At 41.5% G+C, this 20,588-nt stretch overlaps 1 protein-coding gene and 1 long non-coding RNA gene across 2 annotated transcripts; one reads left to right on the top strand and one right to left on the bottom strand.

The window, feature by feature from the left end:
- Positions 1 to 2,807: 2,807 nt before the first annotated feature.
- LOC128144223 (uncharacterized) lies at positions 2,808 to 14,131 on the bottom strand. Its single transcript, XR_008236009.1, has 3 exons — positions 12,903 to 14,131; positions 9,394 to 9,540; positions 2,808 to 5,900 (listed from the first exon to the last, which is right to left on the bottom strand). It is a non-coding gene; the product is annotated as an uncharacterized LOC128144223 (long non-coding RNA).
- A 1,936-nt stretch (positions 14,132 to 16,067) lies between these two features.
- On the top strand, positions 16,068 to 17,543 carry FANCD2OS (FANCD2 opposite strand). The gene is given in 3 exon segments (XM_052792694.1): positions 16,068 to 16,174; positions 16,176 to 16,361; positions 16,363 to 17,543. Coding segments are annotated over 3 exon segments (507 nt in total). The 3' UTR covers positions 16,577 to 17,543.
- The last annotated feature ends 3,045 nt before the right edge of the window (positions 17,544 to 20,588 follow it).

The following is a 20,588-nucleotide window of genomic DNA, read 5'->3' as shown; positions in this document are numbered from 1 at the left end:
CAGACCCTGACTGTAGTAGTTAACCAACATTTGCATACATAACTGCCGTCTAAAATGTTTTTGGATGTGCTCAGAAATTAGTAGAATGGAAAGATCTAAACTTGCACTTCGTATAATTGTTTTCAAAGCTAGGTAGCATCAGGAATTAACATTCTCCAAAACTTCATACTATTAACGTTTCTCAAGTTAAAATTTGATGGTAAAACAATACTACATGTTAAAATGTAGATACCACAATAAAACATATATGGGCCTTCCCTGTTGCATTTCTAGAAGGGACTTCAATCATGTTGCCATATTTGCAATATGTAATAGGTTTTTTTTAATTTGCCAAGGATCATTAGAATTCTTTCTATAAGCAAAGGACTTGCACTAAAACAGTTCCAATTAAATGTTTGGTGAATGTGTGCACTGTTACAATAGTCACCAAGTATTAAAAGCCTTATAATTAGGATTTTGCAGGTGATAAGCGGACATGCCTTGGGGCTTTCTGGAAAAGTCAAATGATAGCGAAGCATAGATAGAAGACATTTTCTCTCTGAGAACTGTCCCATTCTGACAAGAACCTGAGTCTTAAAAAGGGTTAGCCTAACTCCTCTCCTGTTGAATTTGACAGGCAATAGACAACCAAGACACCACCACAGAGAAGAAAAAAGTGAAATTGGCAATAGCCAGACTTGGCAAACAGCAAGATGCCACCCAGAAGTTGCCTGTAGTGGCTAGCAGTAAATAATGAGTGGGCTCAGAGACAGTAATTTCCAAAAGCACATGTCCCCATCTGTTTTGCACATGCAGCACTGAAACAGCAGGTACCTTCCAGCTGTATTTCTTGGCAACCATTCAACTTGTCAACTGGAGGCTGTGCACCTGGTGCTAGAAGATCAATTAAAAATGCTGGCATGCTGTCAACTGCCAACTGTTGTCAGTTGTGAAAAATCCACCCAATGTAATTATTTTTTCTATTAAAAATTCTATATATTGTTTAAAAAACCTACCATATTAGTGAATAGAAGAGAAGGAAATGTAGTTCAACAGTTACAGCATCCTTCCATCTCTCCCAATGCCTGCCTCTGCAATAGGCACAGACTTTCTACAGTTCAGGGTTTCTTATATTTCAGATGAAATATCCAATTACAGAAATCACAGATCTATGAAAGCAATAATTATCATTACAGTTATGCCACTCAGAGTACACGTTTATATGCACTGATCACCCACTTCATAGATAATAATACAAAACACTCAAGTAGCTGATTGAAGGATACTACTTCTATATGAGCCAGATGCTGCTGGGCTTGCTGCTCCCACAGCCTCGGAGATGCTTTGAGGCAGCTGCCTATTTCATCTACGCCGAATGGCCTCAAGTATTTATGGACATGCAGTGAAATGACCTTGCTAATCATCTCTGGCATGGTACCCTTTCAGTACCCTGTGTTAGATCTTTGGCATGTAACACCATGGGTATGACAGAGATCTCATTTCTATGTCCCAGAACCAACAGAGGAAGGAATATACACATTTTTGGTGATGGCATGAGAGCTTAGCTGAGATTATGGATTAGAGGAAAAGTCAGAAAAAGGAATTTTATACAAAGTTCTCACAATAAGGAGAGCAGTAGGTAGAAATGCTCGCTGTAAAAATGCTACAGCTCTGCTAAGCAGTATTTTCTCACCTAAAAAGATACATTCAATGCATACGTCCTTTTTGTCTGGATGTTATTATCATTTCTTTCTGTCTCTCAGGTAACTTTCAGGTTGCACAAAAATGAAAAGACATGGAAACTATGTAGACAAACTTTCACATCATACATGGCTCCAAAGAACATCAGTCAGGCATATTAGTCTAGTCAGGCAGACTAGAAGTTATCACCACCTTAACTGCCAATTAATAACTATCTGCAAGGTATTTTCATCATGAAGGCACCCTGCAATCTATTTCATCTTCACAAATACTAGAAAAGAAAACACACACAAAACTAGTTTTGCTTGAAGAGTGAGGAAATTGCAGGAAGAATAAAGAATTCACTCAAAAGTCAGAAGGAAATCCACATAAATTTTCTTGTAAGTGCCCTCTATTAAATTGATTTCTGGATATGAAAAGTTGGTACATTACAGACAGTTGGGCTACTGAAAATTTAGCAAAACACACAGAATCTTTTAACAGCTAGAGAACCAAGAGATGCTTAAACTGATCAGTATTTCAGAACATTTAGATTTCCTCTTTCAACAAATCTCTTTAGCTGATGAATGAAACCCAGAAAAAACCCCAGTATCCGCTATGATTCACAAGGGTACAGGAAGGGCACCTGATTTACATCTCTTGTCTGCAGAAGCACCAAATGAAGCCTTGGCACCAAAGTCAAGAACAAAAATAGTGAAAAAGGTCAAGGGCAAAAGCAGGCAAAGTCTTCACTTTTCTTCAGAATTTTTGTGTGTCAAATCATGTGCACAATCTCTATTAACAAAAAAAATCAACATCTGTTCATGCAGAGAAGTGTTAATGCTTAACCCTGTGAAACCAGCTGTCAGTGAATGGGACAACAAACTCCTGCAACTCACTGGTAGCAAAACTATTTCCTGATAAGATATATTTTTTACCCAAATACTGCAATATTTTGGAAGCCACAACACAGCATTTCAATAAGCTGCTTGAGGGGAGGAAGCAACTCCCTAAAGACCGCAGTGCAGGTATAATGCCAGAACAAAGAAATGAGCAAAAGAACATGGACTGGTTTGTGGTTAGAAATAGCATTTCTTGAAGCATTTCTTATGTGTAAGAGAAAAAACTTAATGAATTATAACATCATGAAAATTTACATTATGGTTTATTCATATTGCTTAATAATAATAGTTGTTATTATTACTATTATCCAAGATAAAAGTGAAGATTCATTTGGCTCAAACATCTTGTCAGAAGAGACGCTTGTCTCTTCCCAGAAGGTCTGCAAAATCCAGTGAAGCCCATGGTGTTGCACAAGGAAAACTGGCAGGAAGTCAGCTGTTTTCAAATAATATTATATCAACGTGCACAGGAGCACCCTCTGGCAATAAGGTCAATTAATGCAGAGCAGTCTGCATTTACACTCTTGATCTCTCCTACCCTCCAAAGCAAGGTAGCCCCATCTAAACTGCCTACTGAGCGTAGCCCGTGGCCCAAGCTAGCCTCTGGCCCTCACTCAGGAACAGTTTGGGAGAGCTCTATTTGCCACCCATAGCTGTCAAGGACCTTCCTAAGAATTTAATAGTACCACAGTCAATCTACAGTGCCCAGGACTAACCCCTGGCACTATGCACTGGTAACCATCCTCCTTCCTGCATAATCAGTGTCTGATTATGAAATAAATCTGCAACTTCTGGGTTAGATGGTATTGATCTTAGAAGAGATGACCAGCAGTTTTAGAAGTATTAGTATAGACTCTACCACAGCTTTCACTGAAGGTCTCTTTCAGTTAATTTATGTCTCCAAAAATCATGTTCATGATGCCTTTGAATAGAGGGTAAAAAAGTCTTCTGTAGGCATTTTATCAATGTTTTATAAAACAGACTTTACCTTATTTTTTCAATAAGATTTGATAATATAGATCAAGTTTCAGCCCCTCTCCTTAGAAAAAGTTTTTCAGATCTGCTTTGTTAATAAGGAATCAGCTAAGTTGACTGGAAATTCATACCTTGCTCTGGAGAGAGGTTCCCCCATGGTTTGATGGATAAGTTGAGCTAACCATTCAGGTGGTGAAGGGGGCTATCCGACCTGTCAAAAAGTTCCCATCACAATACCATTTACTCCTTCCTAATATAAATCTCAGATGTTAGCAGCTACAAAGCCCTTAGATAGTAGATGGCTCTCACACTGAGAACTCTCCCTCCACACCCAGCAGGTCTCATCCTCTCTGATCCCCACCCAATTTTCTACATAGGGAACAAACAGCTGTGTTCCCATACAGCAGGACACAGCACCTCTTCCATATGACATTTAACAGACATGTAATGGGAACCTCAGCTTCAGCTGACAGGGGAGAGGGAAGTAAGTCTGGGGCATGTCTTCACCTTCTATGAAAGGAGGTATGTCACTCCTTTAATTGCCAAAGGTCCATATTAAAATAAATTATCCTCTGATCTACCTAACTGTTAACATCTTTCCCTCCTCAAATGTGTCTAACAGAAAACAGGAGATGTAATACTGTAATCGGTTGGTTTTCCTCCTTTAATAGCGATTACTTTTATTCAAGACACTATTAGGGAAAGATGACAATAACGGATGACTTTAGCAAACACAGACAAGATTTTTATGTTTCCAACCAGTACATGGCAATACCCCAGTTTAACTGTAGGTAGCCTATTAAGCCTCTGGTAAGCCGTTTAGTCTTCTGGACAGACTCCAGAATTCCTCTGCACTTAACATCTGAAACTACACAAATAAAAAATTTTCATTTTCCATCCCCTCTCAGTCTGAGCTCATTAACAACCTTGTAGGATTGAGCTACCTCTGGTCCCATGATGAGCCAGCACAGTCCTAACAGAACAATAAACTATGCACCCTCCACATCTGGCATAAGCTGATCTAGCCACGAGTACTGCCAGCAAACTCATCCTAGGTAACTGAATTTGGTTTTGCAGCCAAGTTATCAATCAGATAACTAAAGGTATGAGCTGGGGGCAGTGCTGTGCAGCACAATTCAATGGTGCTTTCTTATGGTCTCAGTGCTAATTGTACCGCAAGTCCCCACAAACAGCGAGCTTGAGCCAGACGTGCTGGTGCTATGGACAAAACCCCTTCCAAGTGCAATGCAGAAAGCCAGACAGTCTGCTTCCACTTATTTCTATTTGCACACAAGTTGATACTACTAGCTCATAGAAACCCTTGGGCAAGAACTATTGTATTAGCTATCCTCTAATTAGCACTCACGCGTGTCAAGAGTAACCACCAAAACCACTTAAGTTGCACATGCACAAACTTTGCGTTAGGCAAAAGGTAAGTGTTCTTGTTCAGCTTTTGAAATTGTATGGAGATATCAAGTTGTGGAGCATGTGGCCTGCAACATCCTGTATTAAAATCCTATTTGTACACGTAAAAAACAAATCAGTGACCTTTTTCCTTTCAGCATGGTTATTTATACTGCCTTTCAGGTGCTTTGCTGGCCTATTACTCTCCCCAAAAGAAACCAATCAACAAACACCTAGACCTGGTCAGACATATAACCAGTTTGTAAGGCACTTCCTTTATTCTGGTAAATGTTCTACAACGCAGCAGGGACAGAGCGATAACCAGTAAACACAGAGGAAAGCTGCATGTGTTCCCTGTGTTATATATTATTAATCATTTTAAGAGGGTCAGGCAGTAGACTGTAGTACACCTAATCCTCATCTCATTGGTGTTAGATCTACACAAGTAAAGAAGAAAAATTGCAATTACAAATGACATCATAATTACTTTACCTTTTGAGATTGGGAATTTGAGAATATAAATGCACGATCATTAAAGCCTTTCTGGTAGAAAATCCATTCTTCTGCATAAACCTTTTCTTTGTATTAGGGCTGAGAGATTAGACAGTACTTTTTCTCTCATTGTGCAAGACTTACAAACCCAGCACAGACAACCCCTGCCACTGCCCTCTTCCTCCACCAGAAACAAGGGAAAAGAACCTGAAACTGCTTGAAAAGCAGTGTGAATGTGTGCTTGAGAAATGTGCTCATTCAGCGTACCTCTTCATATCCTTCAGGGTTATCTTCTTAGATCCAAAGTCAGACAAGAAACGTTATTCAGAAGCAACATAAATCGGGAGTCTTAAGCCTGATTTCTTCTTTCAGTATGAAAGGCAATGGTAATTTGACAGATCTGTAGATTTTTTTAGTACTCCTCTGGGAAAATTCATTTTTGTCACTTTGTTACCATTATTTAAAGTACTGTTGGAGACAAAAGGAGATAGAGAAAAAGATCTAACGTGTATCTAAGACATATTTACTGCCCCGTCTCATCACCACACACAGCGCAGTTTATACCTTTCCCTACTGTCTATGGGGTATTTTACTATGCCTTAAAAAATGGTCTATTCTTAAATTAAGACGGCTGATAAATGCCAACTGGTATTTGGCAGAATTTTACTGAGGTATTCTATAAACTCAAAACTCCAGTCTCATGGCATAACAGAGAGATATCAGTGGCCTTAAAAGGTTTATTTTAAATGTATTAACTCGTATGAGACGAGAAGCAGGCCTCTCAGGTTCCTCCAGAAAGAAACTACAGCATCAGGGAAAACATATTTTTGTGATAAAGACAAACACGTTACACACGTTTCCAAGCGGAGATGCCACAGTGCATCTGTGCTGCACAGGTCCTCCAGCGGGGCGGGAGGCTGCTCTGGAAGGAAGGCTTTGGAAAGTCTTTACAAACAACCAGCCAATGAAGAGAAGCTTTATAAAGGGCTGCAGAGAAATCTGGGGGAGAAAAAAGAGCAGCCACTTTTGTGCCTACGAGGATGAATGAAGAAAATTTTGCAAGCTGCTGGACTGTTTGGACATTCACTAATACACTCAATAGTTCAGACTGCATTTTTTTCTTCATCAAAATCATTACCTTTAGCAAGAGTTTTTCATCTCATACCAGCTTCAAATTCATTTTTATTCAAAAGCATTCAAGACTTCAAGGAGACCATGACTAACAAATTATTGTTAGAATAGCAAGCCTCTTAAAGCAACCAAAAACTTTTAAAACATTCCTCCAGAAGGATTAGTGGAAAACAGCAATGAAATCTGCTGGGAAAGAAGCAAGCTACAACAGCAGGAATTTTTAGTTTAAGCCCAAAGCATCAGTGTTAAACATTTGATAAGTCTCATGGCTTTGTTCTGAAAATAGATGAGAAGGAGTGTTTTTGTGCATGACTAGTTCCACAGCAAATAAATCCATGCTTAAAAATATAGCTTATGCACAGATGGCTGCAGAACAATTACTATATACTAGTGTTTCTCATTCCATATTAAAACTTCTCATGTACTAGGAACTCCCTCTTCTCCCACTCCGAAGATTTCTCAGAGAGATTTTATTGCATCATTAGTTCAATAATTATGACATGGTTGCATTGTATTTAACCTTGTTTTATTTCTCCAAATACGTAATAATTGTCTGTCTTTTTAACCAGTTGTTTTCATCTAACAAAGTTACAGTCATCTTGTACTGATAAGAAACTAGGGAGTCAGATGCCATCTGGCAATACAACAGCCTGCAACAAACTGAGAATAGCCAGGCTTTCTATCTGCAATTTAAATGGTAGATATTTCAAGATGCCATACATTAACAGCAGACTGTGTTTTTGGTACATGGACCATTCATTCAGCTTGACAAGGTACGCTCAGCCTGTAATGAGGACATACCAGATACACTCCAAAAAGGATTCCACTTCTGAAAACAGATACAGTAATTCTGACAAAACACAGAGCTGACATTCAGATTACAGTCCCTTCAGCTCAGATTGGGTTTACAATCAGGGAACAATTAGTGACACAAGCAGGCTTGAATATATAGACTCATTTTCTCTTGTTCCCTTCTAGAACTGTGTGAAAAGTAACACTTTTTCTTTTAATGCTATAATGCCATTTAATTCTAGAACGTTTCACTTTTTGTGTCACAATTTAGATCTAGTTGCAAAAACATATGTTCAGTTATGGGATCTTTTTTTAAATTCAGTTTTCACTGATCAGGACCATTCTGGGCACACAATCAATTTATATCAATGATTTTGTTTCCATGTCTTCAAATTATAACTATGCCTAAGTACTGGTTTCCCCACCTATCATGTTCTCTCCTTTTATGATTATAGGTCTTTGACATAGGAATGATGTTACGTACATTTAGAAAGGCACCTGGAAAACGGCATCCATTCGTACCTTTTTTGAAAGCTACACTAACACAGTTTATTCTCCAAGACAGCATTACCAAATAGTGTTTCAGTTTTGTAAAACTGAGTCATTTTAGATCAAATTTTAAAATAAAATATCTGTTTGGCTACTTATACCTCCATCACAATGCTGTCTTCCCTCTCCCATTTCTCATGGAAGTTGAGCATCAAACTCGCACTTGAGTACCACCTGACACAGCTCTTGTCTGACCCAACTGGGTATTGCCTGTTCACTCAGGCAACTGAACCTTTACCTGTGAGCAACCCAGACACCCTCCTGCCAGGGTATATATTCATATACCAGACTATGACATGCCACTCATACGTTGTGAAGTGCACAAATGACACCACACTGGGAGAGGAGGCAGATCTGCTGGAGGAAAGAACCACCTTGGCAGCCTGAAAGAGCAGGCCAACGAGACCTGCCTGAGGTTTAACGAAGAGAAATGTTAAATCCCGCACCTGGGATGCTGGAATCCCACACAGCAGTAGAAGGGATGTCTGACTGCCCGAGGCACAGCCTGGGGGGTCCTGATGGATGGCAACCTGAATGCGTTCCAGCAGTGCACCCTTGCAGCAATGAAGGCAAACCTTGTCACGGGCTGCATCAACCAGAGTACAGCCAGCTAATCAAGGTCTGTGATTATTCCAGTCCATTTAGCACTTGTTAGGGCTTACCTCTAATACTGAGTCTAGGTTTGGTCTCCCCAGTTCAAGGGAGACACTAAGAAATTGGAGAGGGTCCACTGAAGGGTCACCAAGATGATGAGAGGGTTGGAGAACTTGACAGATGAAGAATGATTGAAGGAACAGGGTTTGTTCAGCCTAGAGAAGGCTCGGGGGGATCTACTCACACTTTACTAATACCTGAAATGTAATTACAGAGGAGAGGCAGGAACTCCCTTCACAAGGATGCACAGTGACAGAAAAGAAGCAATGGGTGCAAACAGCTTTAGAAGAAATTCCGTATGGATACGGAAAAAATTTGCACCATGAGAAAAAATAAACATTGGAATAGGTTGCCCTTTGGCATCTCCCTTGCTGGAAATATCAAGACATGACAGGGACCTGGATAACTCAATTTAAGGCCCTGCTTTCAACAAAAGGTTGGACCATACAATCTCCAGAGGTCCCTGCCAACCTGGACTTTTATATGGTTCTGCAATGCTGTGCAGATCTGCTGACTGGTCCATGTTCAACCCTGACAGAAGTAAACTTGAGGGATTAAAACTCTGCAAAGAAACAACTATCAAAAGCAAGAAGATGCTGCTCCCATCTCTAACCAGGAAGGTGAAACTCCTTGGTATGATGAAATACTTACAGTTGCTATCTATGGCATTCAGCACCAGTAACTTGTGATACAGGGTTAGAAATAGACCAGTAACTATTTAGAAGTTGGCCCATATCTCAGAATAAAACATTTTATGAATTTAAGTACAAAAACCTTTAGGACAAGCACTTTCCCACTCTCCCCCTTTCACTGCCTGTGAAAATCTGTGTCTTACCTGCTTCTACTTCCGTGACTGCTACCTTCAAATTTCAGGGGTTTGGGATTGTTCTGAAACCAGTGTGGGGTACAGCATTTGCTGAGCATTGCACGAGTAGCACCACATCCCCTTCAGCTTGCCTGCACACTGCCAGAGACAGAAATCCTAAGAGAGAAAGAGAAGCTGGGGAGGTCACTTAAACAGGTTAAAGAGAGTTCCATACTGGTAATACACTAGTTACACAGTTCCCCCTGTCTGCTAACTGTAGAAGAGCGGCCAAAGAAAGTACAGAAGTCTGTCCTGTGAAATCATTCATTGCTATTACTCAGGCTCAGCATTATACTGATGAATACACTAACGAAATTGTATTTCAGAGGGTTGGGATTATAAAGAGAAAAAGAAAGAACAGAAAACACTCAAATTGGCATTATAGCTGTGGGTATGTAAGATTCACACTTCACACAACTACCAAAAGATGGAGGGAGGGGAAAGAAGTGGACGAGTGAAATAAAAATTGGTTCGCAAAAATAACTCTTCCCAAAGATGTTTACTATGAGGTTTTCAACCAAGTGAAAAAAGTATTGTGACAGCTACTCCTATGCCTTCCCACCAGCACTGCCCAGATGACTACATGTACTAAGTGGTTCCTATTCAGTGCCCGAATTTTTACAGATACTGTTTGAATGCATCACTTCTTCCCCTAGCTGTATGTAGAGTGTAGGTACCCCCCACCAGATTGTCAGTTCTACCACAGGGCTGGATGCACACATAACCATCATAAATACTCAGGCATTGCAACGCCTAAGTCTCTTCATCAGTCCAGGCACTCTTCAGAAGCTGCCTAGCTTTTTCATCGACAGCATAGTAATATTGAGCTGTTTGCCAAAAAAAAAAAAATCAATTCAACTGAAAAGAACTATTTCACCTGAGATACATTTTCTCCCTTCCAACTACAAATTATTTCAAGCCCAGAGAGGAAAAAATAAATATCTAACTGCCAACATAATTTTTAATTCCAAGTTCAGCTTAAAAAAACTGCTTCTGAAGATCAGGACAACATTTTTACATACAAATCTTACCCATGAAGAAAAAAACCCTTACATTCCATCCCTAAGTCATTCCTGGGAGCAACTAAAGCTCATTTTATCACTGAAAATGCTCTTCAGTACAGTCTTTCAACAATGCAGTTATGTAAGTTAGAAAGGAAGCATCAGCCTTTCTTCAAGACCATTTTATCCGAAGTATTTCCAGAGGACTGAGAAACCCTCTGATTCCTGATTTAGTACATAATAAGGCTTTCAGAAAAGGCAGGAACCCAACTCTTTTCTTAGTGCCCCAGATTTACACGAATGCTACTAAAGCAATTTGTTTAGCATCTTCAACGTTAAAACATTATCACTACTCCCTCTAGTGGGTGTCCTAAATGAAGCAAATATTCCCTGCTGACTTCCAAAGAAAATAAAGTTACTCTGAAATTAAGCATGTAAGCATTTGCAGCTATCAGAAAACAGGGCATTACAGAGTCTCTCAGGACTTTTTGTTTCTGTAGAAGTTGCAGGGAGCCAGCAACAACCAATACTAGACTTTTCCTGGAACTGGTAGGAGCAAGCCAGATACAGAAGAACACTGTTCTGCAAGAAGCAGAACTTGCAGACAGTGGTTTCCTTTGGATGTGCATCCTGCATCCCTGCACAGCCCTTCGCAAAGCCGTCAGTGCTCCTCTCTCTCATCGCACACACTCTTCCCTGCCTCGGTCCCTCCCAAACACCAGAGGCTGGGCTGGAGGAAGCATATGCTTTGGCTTGCCTTTTGGTTTATTTTCTCTTTTACTGGCATAACATGAAAAACAAACAGAAGGATGGAGAATATTTGAAGACCCCCAGTGCCAAAATCTGAAGGTGGGAGATTTTAGGGAAAAAAAATCACCTTCTCCCACCTCCCAGATGAACAGCAGGCACTATTCTTTGACAAGATTTACTGTCCATGGATGAAATTGACTGGTTTAACTGACCAAAGTAAATAGTAAGACTCACTGAAATCTTCGCTTTCTCGTTAAGAGCCAACGATGAGGAAAGTGATACAAAACTAGAACCACTAATTTGAAGCCCAGTATTGATTTGTGTCATCATTTTATATGCTGAGTCAAAATTTAGCTTCTTTTTCCTCCTCTAATAGGAAAAGAATTAGAAAAGTACACCATGAACAGAGACCTTCTGCATGTAAATCACTACCAGAGGAAGCAATGGTAGCTATTATTTATGAATACATTGCATTGTTCCCATGTTTTGTAAAACTACGGCTTAGACCAAAGTTCTGCTGAAAACATCTTTCCAGCTGATTGAATAGTTTGAAATGTCATCTCTAAAAGATGCTCAGTTTAAGAGGGTTTAATACATGCTTTTAGAATAGGAAAAATTACAGGCTACTTCTAAAAAAGAGCTGTAGCAAGAACATACTCATGTTCTACATTTCAGGGCCCGCACGGCATTATCTCATCATAGAAAACCCACTTAAACCTAAAGCAGTGTGTTCAAGAAGCTTACATATTTGTCTGATGTTAGTATCTTTAAATCCCTTGCAAAATTTTGGGGAAAAAAATATCTCTGCATTTACTGATGAGGAAACAATCTTGTTTTCTCTGGGCTGCTACTAGTCTCTTTTTTGTTTACCTTGCACCCATCTGCTCACCTCTAAGGACTCTTTATTTAATAGCATGGTTTGCACAGCCACAGGCCCATTACAGATAAGACCCTAGGAGGGCACTGGTACTGGAACCTCCCTCACACTTCCTTTTTCTAAAAATGAGATGACAGAACTAGAAATACAGATATTATCTTCATTCTAGATGAGCTGCTAACATAGCTGCCTCAGCCACAATTTCAAATATAAACATAATCTCTTTCTCTTCCAGCACACCCTAAGGAAAAAAACAGCACAGTTTATCTGACCATGTAAAATGGGAGGACACCAAAATTAAAATGTAAAACCAAAAACCTTCACTTTACAAAGCTGATGAGCCTACACAGCAAATAGTCAGGCATACAAGAGGAAGGGAAGATCTACCATGAACTGTTGAAGAAAACTGCTGTGTTTGTTTATATGTTATATAAACTGGAGGTAAAATGGCAAAACAGGAGATTAAAACCCTTAAGAGAGAAACCAAGTAAGTAAACAGAAGGAAAAAAATCATAGGAATGAATTATTTGGAATGTGAATGATTTCTAAAATCAGATCCAGAGTCTTTCACTCTTTAATTATTCCAATTATCTAAGCATTCATCCTTCATTAGTCATTGGACCATTACCATAATACCTAGATCTTTTAATTAGTTTTCAAGAACGACAATTTGATGCTGAAAGACATGAAAACTATTACCCTTTTGTACAAGTGCTTCTCAAATTCTGTTATACAGGTACCTGCATATGTTGAGCTAAGAACAAGAAAACCAAAGGTTTTGAAAACCAGACTTTTTAGTTCTGGCGCGGTTCTCTCTCTCCAGAGGCTACAGGGCCTGCTGCACCTCTCACCTGCATGAGGAAGGCACGACTGTGCCCATGTCTGAAACTGGAGAGAGGAATTGGTCTGATCGCCGTCATGGAGTTCCAGCAACTGCAACACCAGAAGAATGACTTATTTAAACTTCCAATCAAAGTGACTAAAAAAGCCCCAGTAACCTAATAACAAAGAAAATGTGATAGACCATTGAGAATCTTTTTCTAAGCCGTATTTGTCCAAGCTGCAAAAAGGTATTTGCCATTTAGCATGCACAGTCAAGATGCTAAGCTAGTGAAATGTTGTAAAACACACATCAGCATGCTAGCACATCTGAATGTCAAGAATCAAGTAAAAACAACTGTTTCACGAGCAAAGTGGTGGCATTTATAGCATATCTCATTAATTACAGGCCATGGGGCTCTTTGCTGAAGCTAAGTGTGGGAAATGCTAAGACAAATTTGAGGGCTTTGGTCACAGAAAACAAATTAAACAGATACAGCCTAAATACAGTTTTTTACCTTTCCAAATGGCCATTCTTCTGACCTTTTAAAGAAAGACACCTATGCCATTAAAGCAGATTCGAGACTGAAAAAAATAATTAAACAGACAAAGCAGAAGCAGGGCACAGTCTCTATCAGGTCTCTGAATTATTTTTTTTAATTCTTCTTAATGATCCAGGAATTCACAGTGAGGTACAACCTGACTGTATGCTGACATCTGAAAAAAGATGATATGGAAGGGTTTCCCAACAAACAGGACAAAAAGACTGCTGGATATCAAGAACTGTGAGACAATGTGTGGGTATCCAGGTCTCTGAAGCCCACAAGAAACAAGTCACAGTCACTCAGAATTAACTCTACACCAAAATGTGAAGACACCATTAATTTCCTATTCAGACTGTAACTGAGCAAAACTCTGAAAAAAACCCCAGTGAAATCAGTATGAAATTGTCTTAAATAAAAGGGCTGAGTAGTAAACTCAGGACTGAAAACCTGATGTGCTAAAGGAAAGAATATCATGATCTGCCACTTACACAGAATAGGTAGAAAATACCTACATACAGCTATGCATACACACATATATATATACACTCACTTATACTTTTAGTACTGGATGAAGACACTCCAGTGTAAACAGCATATACGCATATATTGTGAAAGAATTATCCAGTTTAATAACAGGCAAAATTAAACCCTTTAAACTCGTATTTCTAAATGCTTTGTGCTTTTTGCTGTAAAAGCTAGACTACTGTGGGTTAAAAAAAAAGTTTCATGTTTAGGGATTTTTTTTAAAACAAAAGATAACTCCCTTTATCTAAATGGAGCATTTAATTTTGATGAGATCTGCTTTTGGAAAGAGTATGCTGTTACAATGCTTTGCATATATTAATGCAAATCACAGATGCTAGCGAGAATTAAAAAACTTATGCCCAGAGAGATTAATCCAAAATGAAAATTTATTCTGCACTAAGTTAAATAGGCCATTCTGGGTCCTCCTTTGCTGATCGCAAATAGAATAAACTGTAATTCCAGATTGTGAATGTCTTGTGTTCTTGTAACAGCGATGAGTGATTTAATATTTAGGCGCTCTAGTATTTCTAGGGAATGCTTGTTATGTTTTCCTATGTACTACATATGTGCACACCTACTGTACATATTCCAACAGCTTTATATCAAACAGGAACACTTTATAAGCGGTGTTTTATTTACAACGGTGAGCAAGTCAGCCAAGACTTGAAAGACCAAGCTAAATAACCACAGCAAAGGTTAACTAGTTACCACTGACAAGTTATTTTAGTTATTCTTCATGTGCTTAATTGCCACTTAAAGCTATAGTTTCTGCGATACCACTTTTCTCCGCTGGTGAGGAAGGTCATCATGCTGCTAAAACAGAGAAAACCTAGGTTAGCTATGTAGGAGACTTTGCCACAAGCATTGTTACAGCTGAAGAAAAAAGCGTGTAGCAAGGCAGTAAGAAATCGTTACTGAAAACACAGTTTAGAGAAGCCATCCCTAACAAAGTCCCTTGACACTATCTTTACGCACATGCATTTGCCAAAATAAATAAAGACATAAAAATAAATCCATACATGGTACCCATTTCATTCTGGAAACCATTTTTTTCTTTTACTTCAGCCATTTTGCTGTTCATAGCAGCCCACCCCACTGGAGGCTTTTGACTGAAAATAAAATCAGTCACATTGAAATGCTGTAACATCCCTCCACCTCTACGGAAGCACTTAGGTAAAATCTGTCCATCTGTATACAACCTTTTCTTTTCGCCCTTAAGAAGAATATTCAGCAACTCGCATTGCGACACATATTCACAGTGACCCCAAGGTGAAAGAAAATAAACACGTGCCGTAGCTGGTAGATTTACAAATGCTGGTCAAAACCCTCCAAAACTAAAATTGCAAGTATATTGTCTGTCTAGAAAGAGGTTCAGCTCAGTCTTCTCCCCTGTGAGGCGTCTGCTCAAGCGCCATATTTCAAACCTTAGCAGCAGTAGAAACCGGTAGAGACAGCTGGAAAAGCAGACCACGAGGCCTCTGAATACATGGGGAAATAAAATCTTATCGACCAAGAGAAAAGACAGAGTTTTATTCAACATAATCAGAATTTTTAAAATATTCACTCCAGCTGAAAGAAGGAGGTTTTGTTAATTTCTTGCCAGGGCCTTCAAATAAAAACGGTTGAGCTCAACATGACAGAGGAATCCTAAGCAAGCTGGGAGAAACCGCTTGTATTTTCAGACCAGCAGGTGAAAATGAGCCCGGTAATTATTCTGCACGCCCTGATGGAGATCGCAGCAAAGCAGATCGCAATCATTAAAAGAGTAAATGATGGATTTTAGCTCTGAGGACAGGTGGGGAGAAAAAAGAAAAGCGTTAGCACAGCAGGAAGGAGCAGCTCAGTACGAAGAGACAGCGGAAACGCAAACTCCCTTCTACGGAGATACTGGTAAAACCAGCCCCCGCTGTTTCTCCGGGTGGATGTTTCTGTCGGCCTCGCTGGCTGCCGCCTCAGAGACCCCCGCGCACCCTGCCCCTGCCCCCGCCGCCTCCCCGGCCCAGCCAGCATTCCCCCAACGGCCGCGGCCCAGCGGGCAGGCCCCGACCGCCCCGGCACCGGCCCTGGCCCTGGCCCCGCCGGCGGCGTGAGGGCTCGTCGCCCGGCTCCCCGCGGTGGAAAGATGCCATGGCGCAGGCTTACCAGCTGCGGGCGCCGCGTCCGCGCCTCGACGAGTCGCCGCGGTGGCTACGGGACGCGGCCCCGCCGCCCGCCGCCTCTGCCCACCCCTTCCGCGGCGGCGGCCGTGGCCGTCCGCGGGCGCCCCGCGGGGCTGAGCCGGCCGGAGGCCGTCAGGCTGCGCGGCCTCGACGCTGTCTTCGGGCGGCCGGTGACGGCGCAGCCGCCCCGCTGGAGCGGCTGCCTGCGGGCGTCGGAGCACTTGGCCTTCTACCGGGTGGCGGGGCCGCGGTAGCGGCGGGCCGCGGGAGGCGCAGGCCCGCCTGGCCGCCGCCATGTGCTGGCAGATGCTGCGCGCCATCTCGCTGCTGTACGGCACGTACAAGAAGCGCGCCGTAGCTCTGCAGCACTCCCGCCGAGCCGGAGCCCTCCGCGCGACGGGCCCGGGCCTCGCAGCGCCGCGGAGGGAAGGCTATGCCCGTGGCATGCGGCCAGACGCCATCACTGGTTCCGTCTAACGGGGGAAACGTCTGCACCTCGCCCGGGATGGTGGAGAGGCGAACACCCTGCTCCACAACGGGCTTCTCCCCTGATAGCCCCCACGTTAAGAGCCCGGCTGAGGAGGGTGTTTCTGACTTGCTGTGCTGGGCGTAGCATCCAGCATCCCTTCAGCAGGCTTAGCGTGCTGCGCGAAGCATCCCTTCACCTGCTGGAAGAAATGCCTGAGGTGAAATGCTTGAGGAACCGAGAGCTGCTGCATCTCGAGACGTGGCCGTCTTTGCCCAACAGTCCTCAAAGACAAAAAACTTGGGCATTTGGTGTATAGCTGAGGATACAAACTTCAAAATGGAATAGCTGAGGATACAAAGTTCAAAATGGATGCCCTCAGCTTACTACTGTCAAAGCAAAATCCTTTTATGTATTCATCTCTTGTGAATTAAGACATTCACACAAAAAACCCCACACGAGTTAGGCCTTAGAACTCTGTTAGCGGGTATTACAGTTTTCCCCCCTTGACTGTTACCATTTGTTGAGAACTAACTGGTTTGTGAAGAATTTAAATTGCTTTGTAGTAGTCTGAGCAAAATCTCTGATAGAATTTTACAGCTATTAAAGGCAGTTTGCATAGATAGTCTTCAGTGTTACCCATCTAAAATTTTATTTCGGTTATTTTTTCTATCTAGTGAGTAGAGGAATCCTTAAAACCGAATTCATGGAGGAACCGTGTTCTAAAGATGCTCTTTTACCCTACTCTAGTCAAACTTTCTGTACAACTAAATGCATGGGTTTGATATTCTATGTATGATGTGACTTGTTTACAGCTAATGAAAACAATTTGCAAAGAGTAATTTGCAAAGTTGTTACTTGTCTCCAAAATAAGGAAAAACCCTTTAATTTTTGTTTTAAATGCTATAAATATATATAGCTTTTTAGAAATGCACTATTGGTGTCTTACAGTCCAAGTAAGAATTGTTCTGGTTTATTTCCCACTAGTATAGAATCATAGAATCATTTCGGTTGGAAAAGACCTTCAAGATCATCAAGTCCAACCATTAACCATGCCCCCTAAACCATGCCCTGGAGTACCCTGTCCACTCGCTTTTTGAATACCTCCAGGGATGGTGACTCAACCACTTCCCTGGGCAGCCCATTCCAATGTTTGACAACCCTCTCAGTAAAAAAATTTTTCCTAACATCTAACCTAAATCTCCCTTGCCTCAACTTGAGGCCATTTCCTCTTGTCCTATCTCCAGCCACCTGACAGAAGAGACCAACACCCACCTCACTACAACCCACTTTCAGGTAGTTGTACAGAGCAATAAGATCTCCCCTCAGCCTCCTCTTTTCTAGACTGAACAACCCCAGATCCCTCAGCCGCTCCTCATAAGACTTGTGCTCAAGGCCCCTCACCAACTTGGTAGCCCTTCTCTGGACATGCTTTAGCAGCTCTATGTCTTTCCTGTAGTGAGGGGCCCAAAACTGAACACAGTACTCGAGGTGCGGCCTCACCAGTGCCGAGTACAGGGGAACGATCACTTCCCTGCTCCTGCTGGCCACACTCTTTCTGATACAGGCCAGGATGCTCTTGGCCTTCTTGGCCACCTGGGCGCACTGCTGGCTCATATTCAGCCAGCTGTCAACCAGCACCCTGAGGTCTTTTTCTGCCGGGCAGCTTTCCAGCCACTCTTCCCCAAGCCTGTAGCGCTGCATGGGGTTGCCGTGACCGAAGTGCAGGACCCGGCACTTGGCCGTGTTGAACTAATAGGTAATTTATTAAAAGTTCCATAGAGCATGGTTACAAATTCTTACAAAAACCGTAGCTGCTGTGTAGAGTTTCAGTTAAACTTGCCCATACAATTACAGGAAGAAATACATTTATAAGGTGTTTGTAGCCAATATTTCACATTGCTCTGATAACATAATCGTTATTCATTCCACTATGGAGATGAACATTCACCATTGTCTTAGTTTTTCATCATTGCTTGTAATAAACTTGAGAAATCTCTTCTCATGGATTTACCCAGAATTATGAAAAGGCTTTTGTCCCTTCTTTCAGTAGGGGCTGATTTTTTAGACCATCTAGAACTCCACTTTCCGGAGTTAAAATAGCTGAGTGTGACTGCTGGGACGTGCTGCAATACAAGAATGAACGAACTTGCTGTAGAATATATTTTTTATGGCTAGTAAGTTAATATTTTTAATAAAGAGCTCAGCTTCACCAAGAATCTGGGGTTTGTGCTTTGCTTGTCCATGGTATAGCAGCAGGGTATTAAAAAGCAAATGGACGCGTTAAGAGAGTGGCTTTGGAGCTGGATGTAAACTTCCTGATATTGATTCAGAGCAGCCTATAGAAACTGTATGGAGTCAGTTCCACAGTAGTATAAGCTGGATTTTTCCATTAAGTTCTCATCAGACTGGTGTCCAGGTCTGGCTCAGTTGTTTGAAATTTATATCTGCTTTTTTATTTTACCTATTAGTCCTTAAGACGTTAGACACAACAAGAAGCTTTGCTTCTTGGAAATGATTGCGTAGGTCATGTTTGTCCAGCTGGAGTAAGGAGTTACTGGTTTTGATACTGTAGTCCTATTTACACACAAAGACAACAGAAAGTAGTTTATCTAAACACAATTAGCGTGGATAAAGTCCTCCAAGAAGTCCCTGAGCACCACAAGCTTTTCTTACCCCTCTTCAGTCTCACTCTCTCACGCTGCCTTCGCTTGCTGTTCACTCACTTTGGGATTCCTGTCACACACAACTGCAATGAAACCAGTGCTCCAGCCCCTGTGTTAACTGCCAGTTTACAAGGACCCACAGCAGCGTTCCTGCTCAGACCTTAATCATGCCGCTCCATGCCTTGGGACGGTGATTTCTGTTGATCCAATTGACGTTACACAGAGACATGTAATTGCCTTTCTGTTTTCTCTGAATAAGAAGGACATGGCATACCTGTTAGGGTCAGTGGGAGCCAAGCTTGGATGTAGATTGAATGGCAACCACCCACAGCCTTACAGGACACCTCAAGAGATAGTTCGGTGTTCAAAGCAGTAGATGTAAGAATTTATTTCTATATTATGTCTCCAAGCCAGCTGGAGCTTATGCTTGCTTAACTTCACTGATGTAAGTTGCTTTCTTTCAGTTCGATTGGTGCAGTTCACAGTGGTAAAGGTAAACCCAAAAACAAAAATCAGCAACACTTAAGTCTTTAAATGATATAGCACAATACCTTCTGCTCCTGGGGGCATCCTTATTGTACCCAACTCCAAGTTACCATTTTCACTTTTGAGAAAATAGGGTAAACTTGTGAAATCTAGCTATATTTAGGCAAGCGTAATGGAGACCTATCTTCTAAATAACAAAACCCCTTTTATACCTCCTTTCTAAATTTCACCTGCAGCCAAGCAGTTTCCCCTCTCACAGTGTCTGAACATACCTTTCCCTGGCTAAGGGGACAAGTTTTAGAGTGAAGGTGACGCTGCAACCTAGTTTGGTTTCATTTTCAATTTTTCATCTTTTTCACTGAAAACTGTGGCACTGAACACACCTCCCTTTAGATGGATGGCAGCTTTGAAATTTCCTAAATATGCAATTTTAGAGCACAAGTTCTGATCAGCTACTGGTAGATACAGCAGTAAAATTCACTCCTTTCAGCTTCATCAGGGATTTGCTCAGTGTTTCTTCTAATGTTATTTGAGTCTTAACCATCCCTTGAAGCAGGTCTGTGGAGGGCCAGAGCTACATTTCTGTTCAGCTCACAATAAGACATTACTGACTGTGGTAGGGACAGAAGTGGGCAGGAGGACTTTGGCTCAAGGTGTGACTCTCTCCTGATTACCTTGGGAAGACTCAAGGTAGAGAAACACTGTCATTCTCCAAGGGATATTCTGATTTGGGGAGGAAAGGAGAAATTGCCTTCACCATTAAAATGGAAAATGCATTCTGCGTCATATGATATAGTCATAGCGATCCTCCTTCTTTTGTGCCTCCCCCCCATCACACCTGCATACACACATGTGCGCACACACACCTGAC

The sequence above is a fragment of the Harpia harpyja genome, chromosome 1, assembly GCF_026419915.1.
Source record: "Harpia harpyja isolate bHarHar1 chromosome 1, bHarHar1 primary haplotype, whole genome shotgun sequence".
In the NCBI taxonomy this organism is placed as follows: domain Eukaryota; kingdom Metazoa; phylum Chordata; class Aves; order Accipitriformes; family Accipitridae; genus Harpia; species Harpia harpyja.
This window is presented reverse-complemented; position numbering and strand designations above follow the sequence as displayed.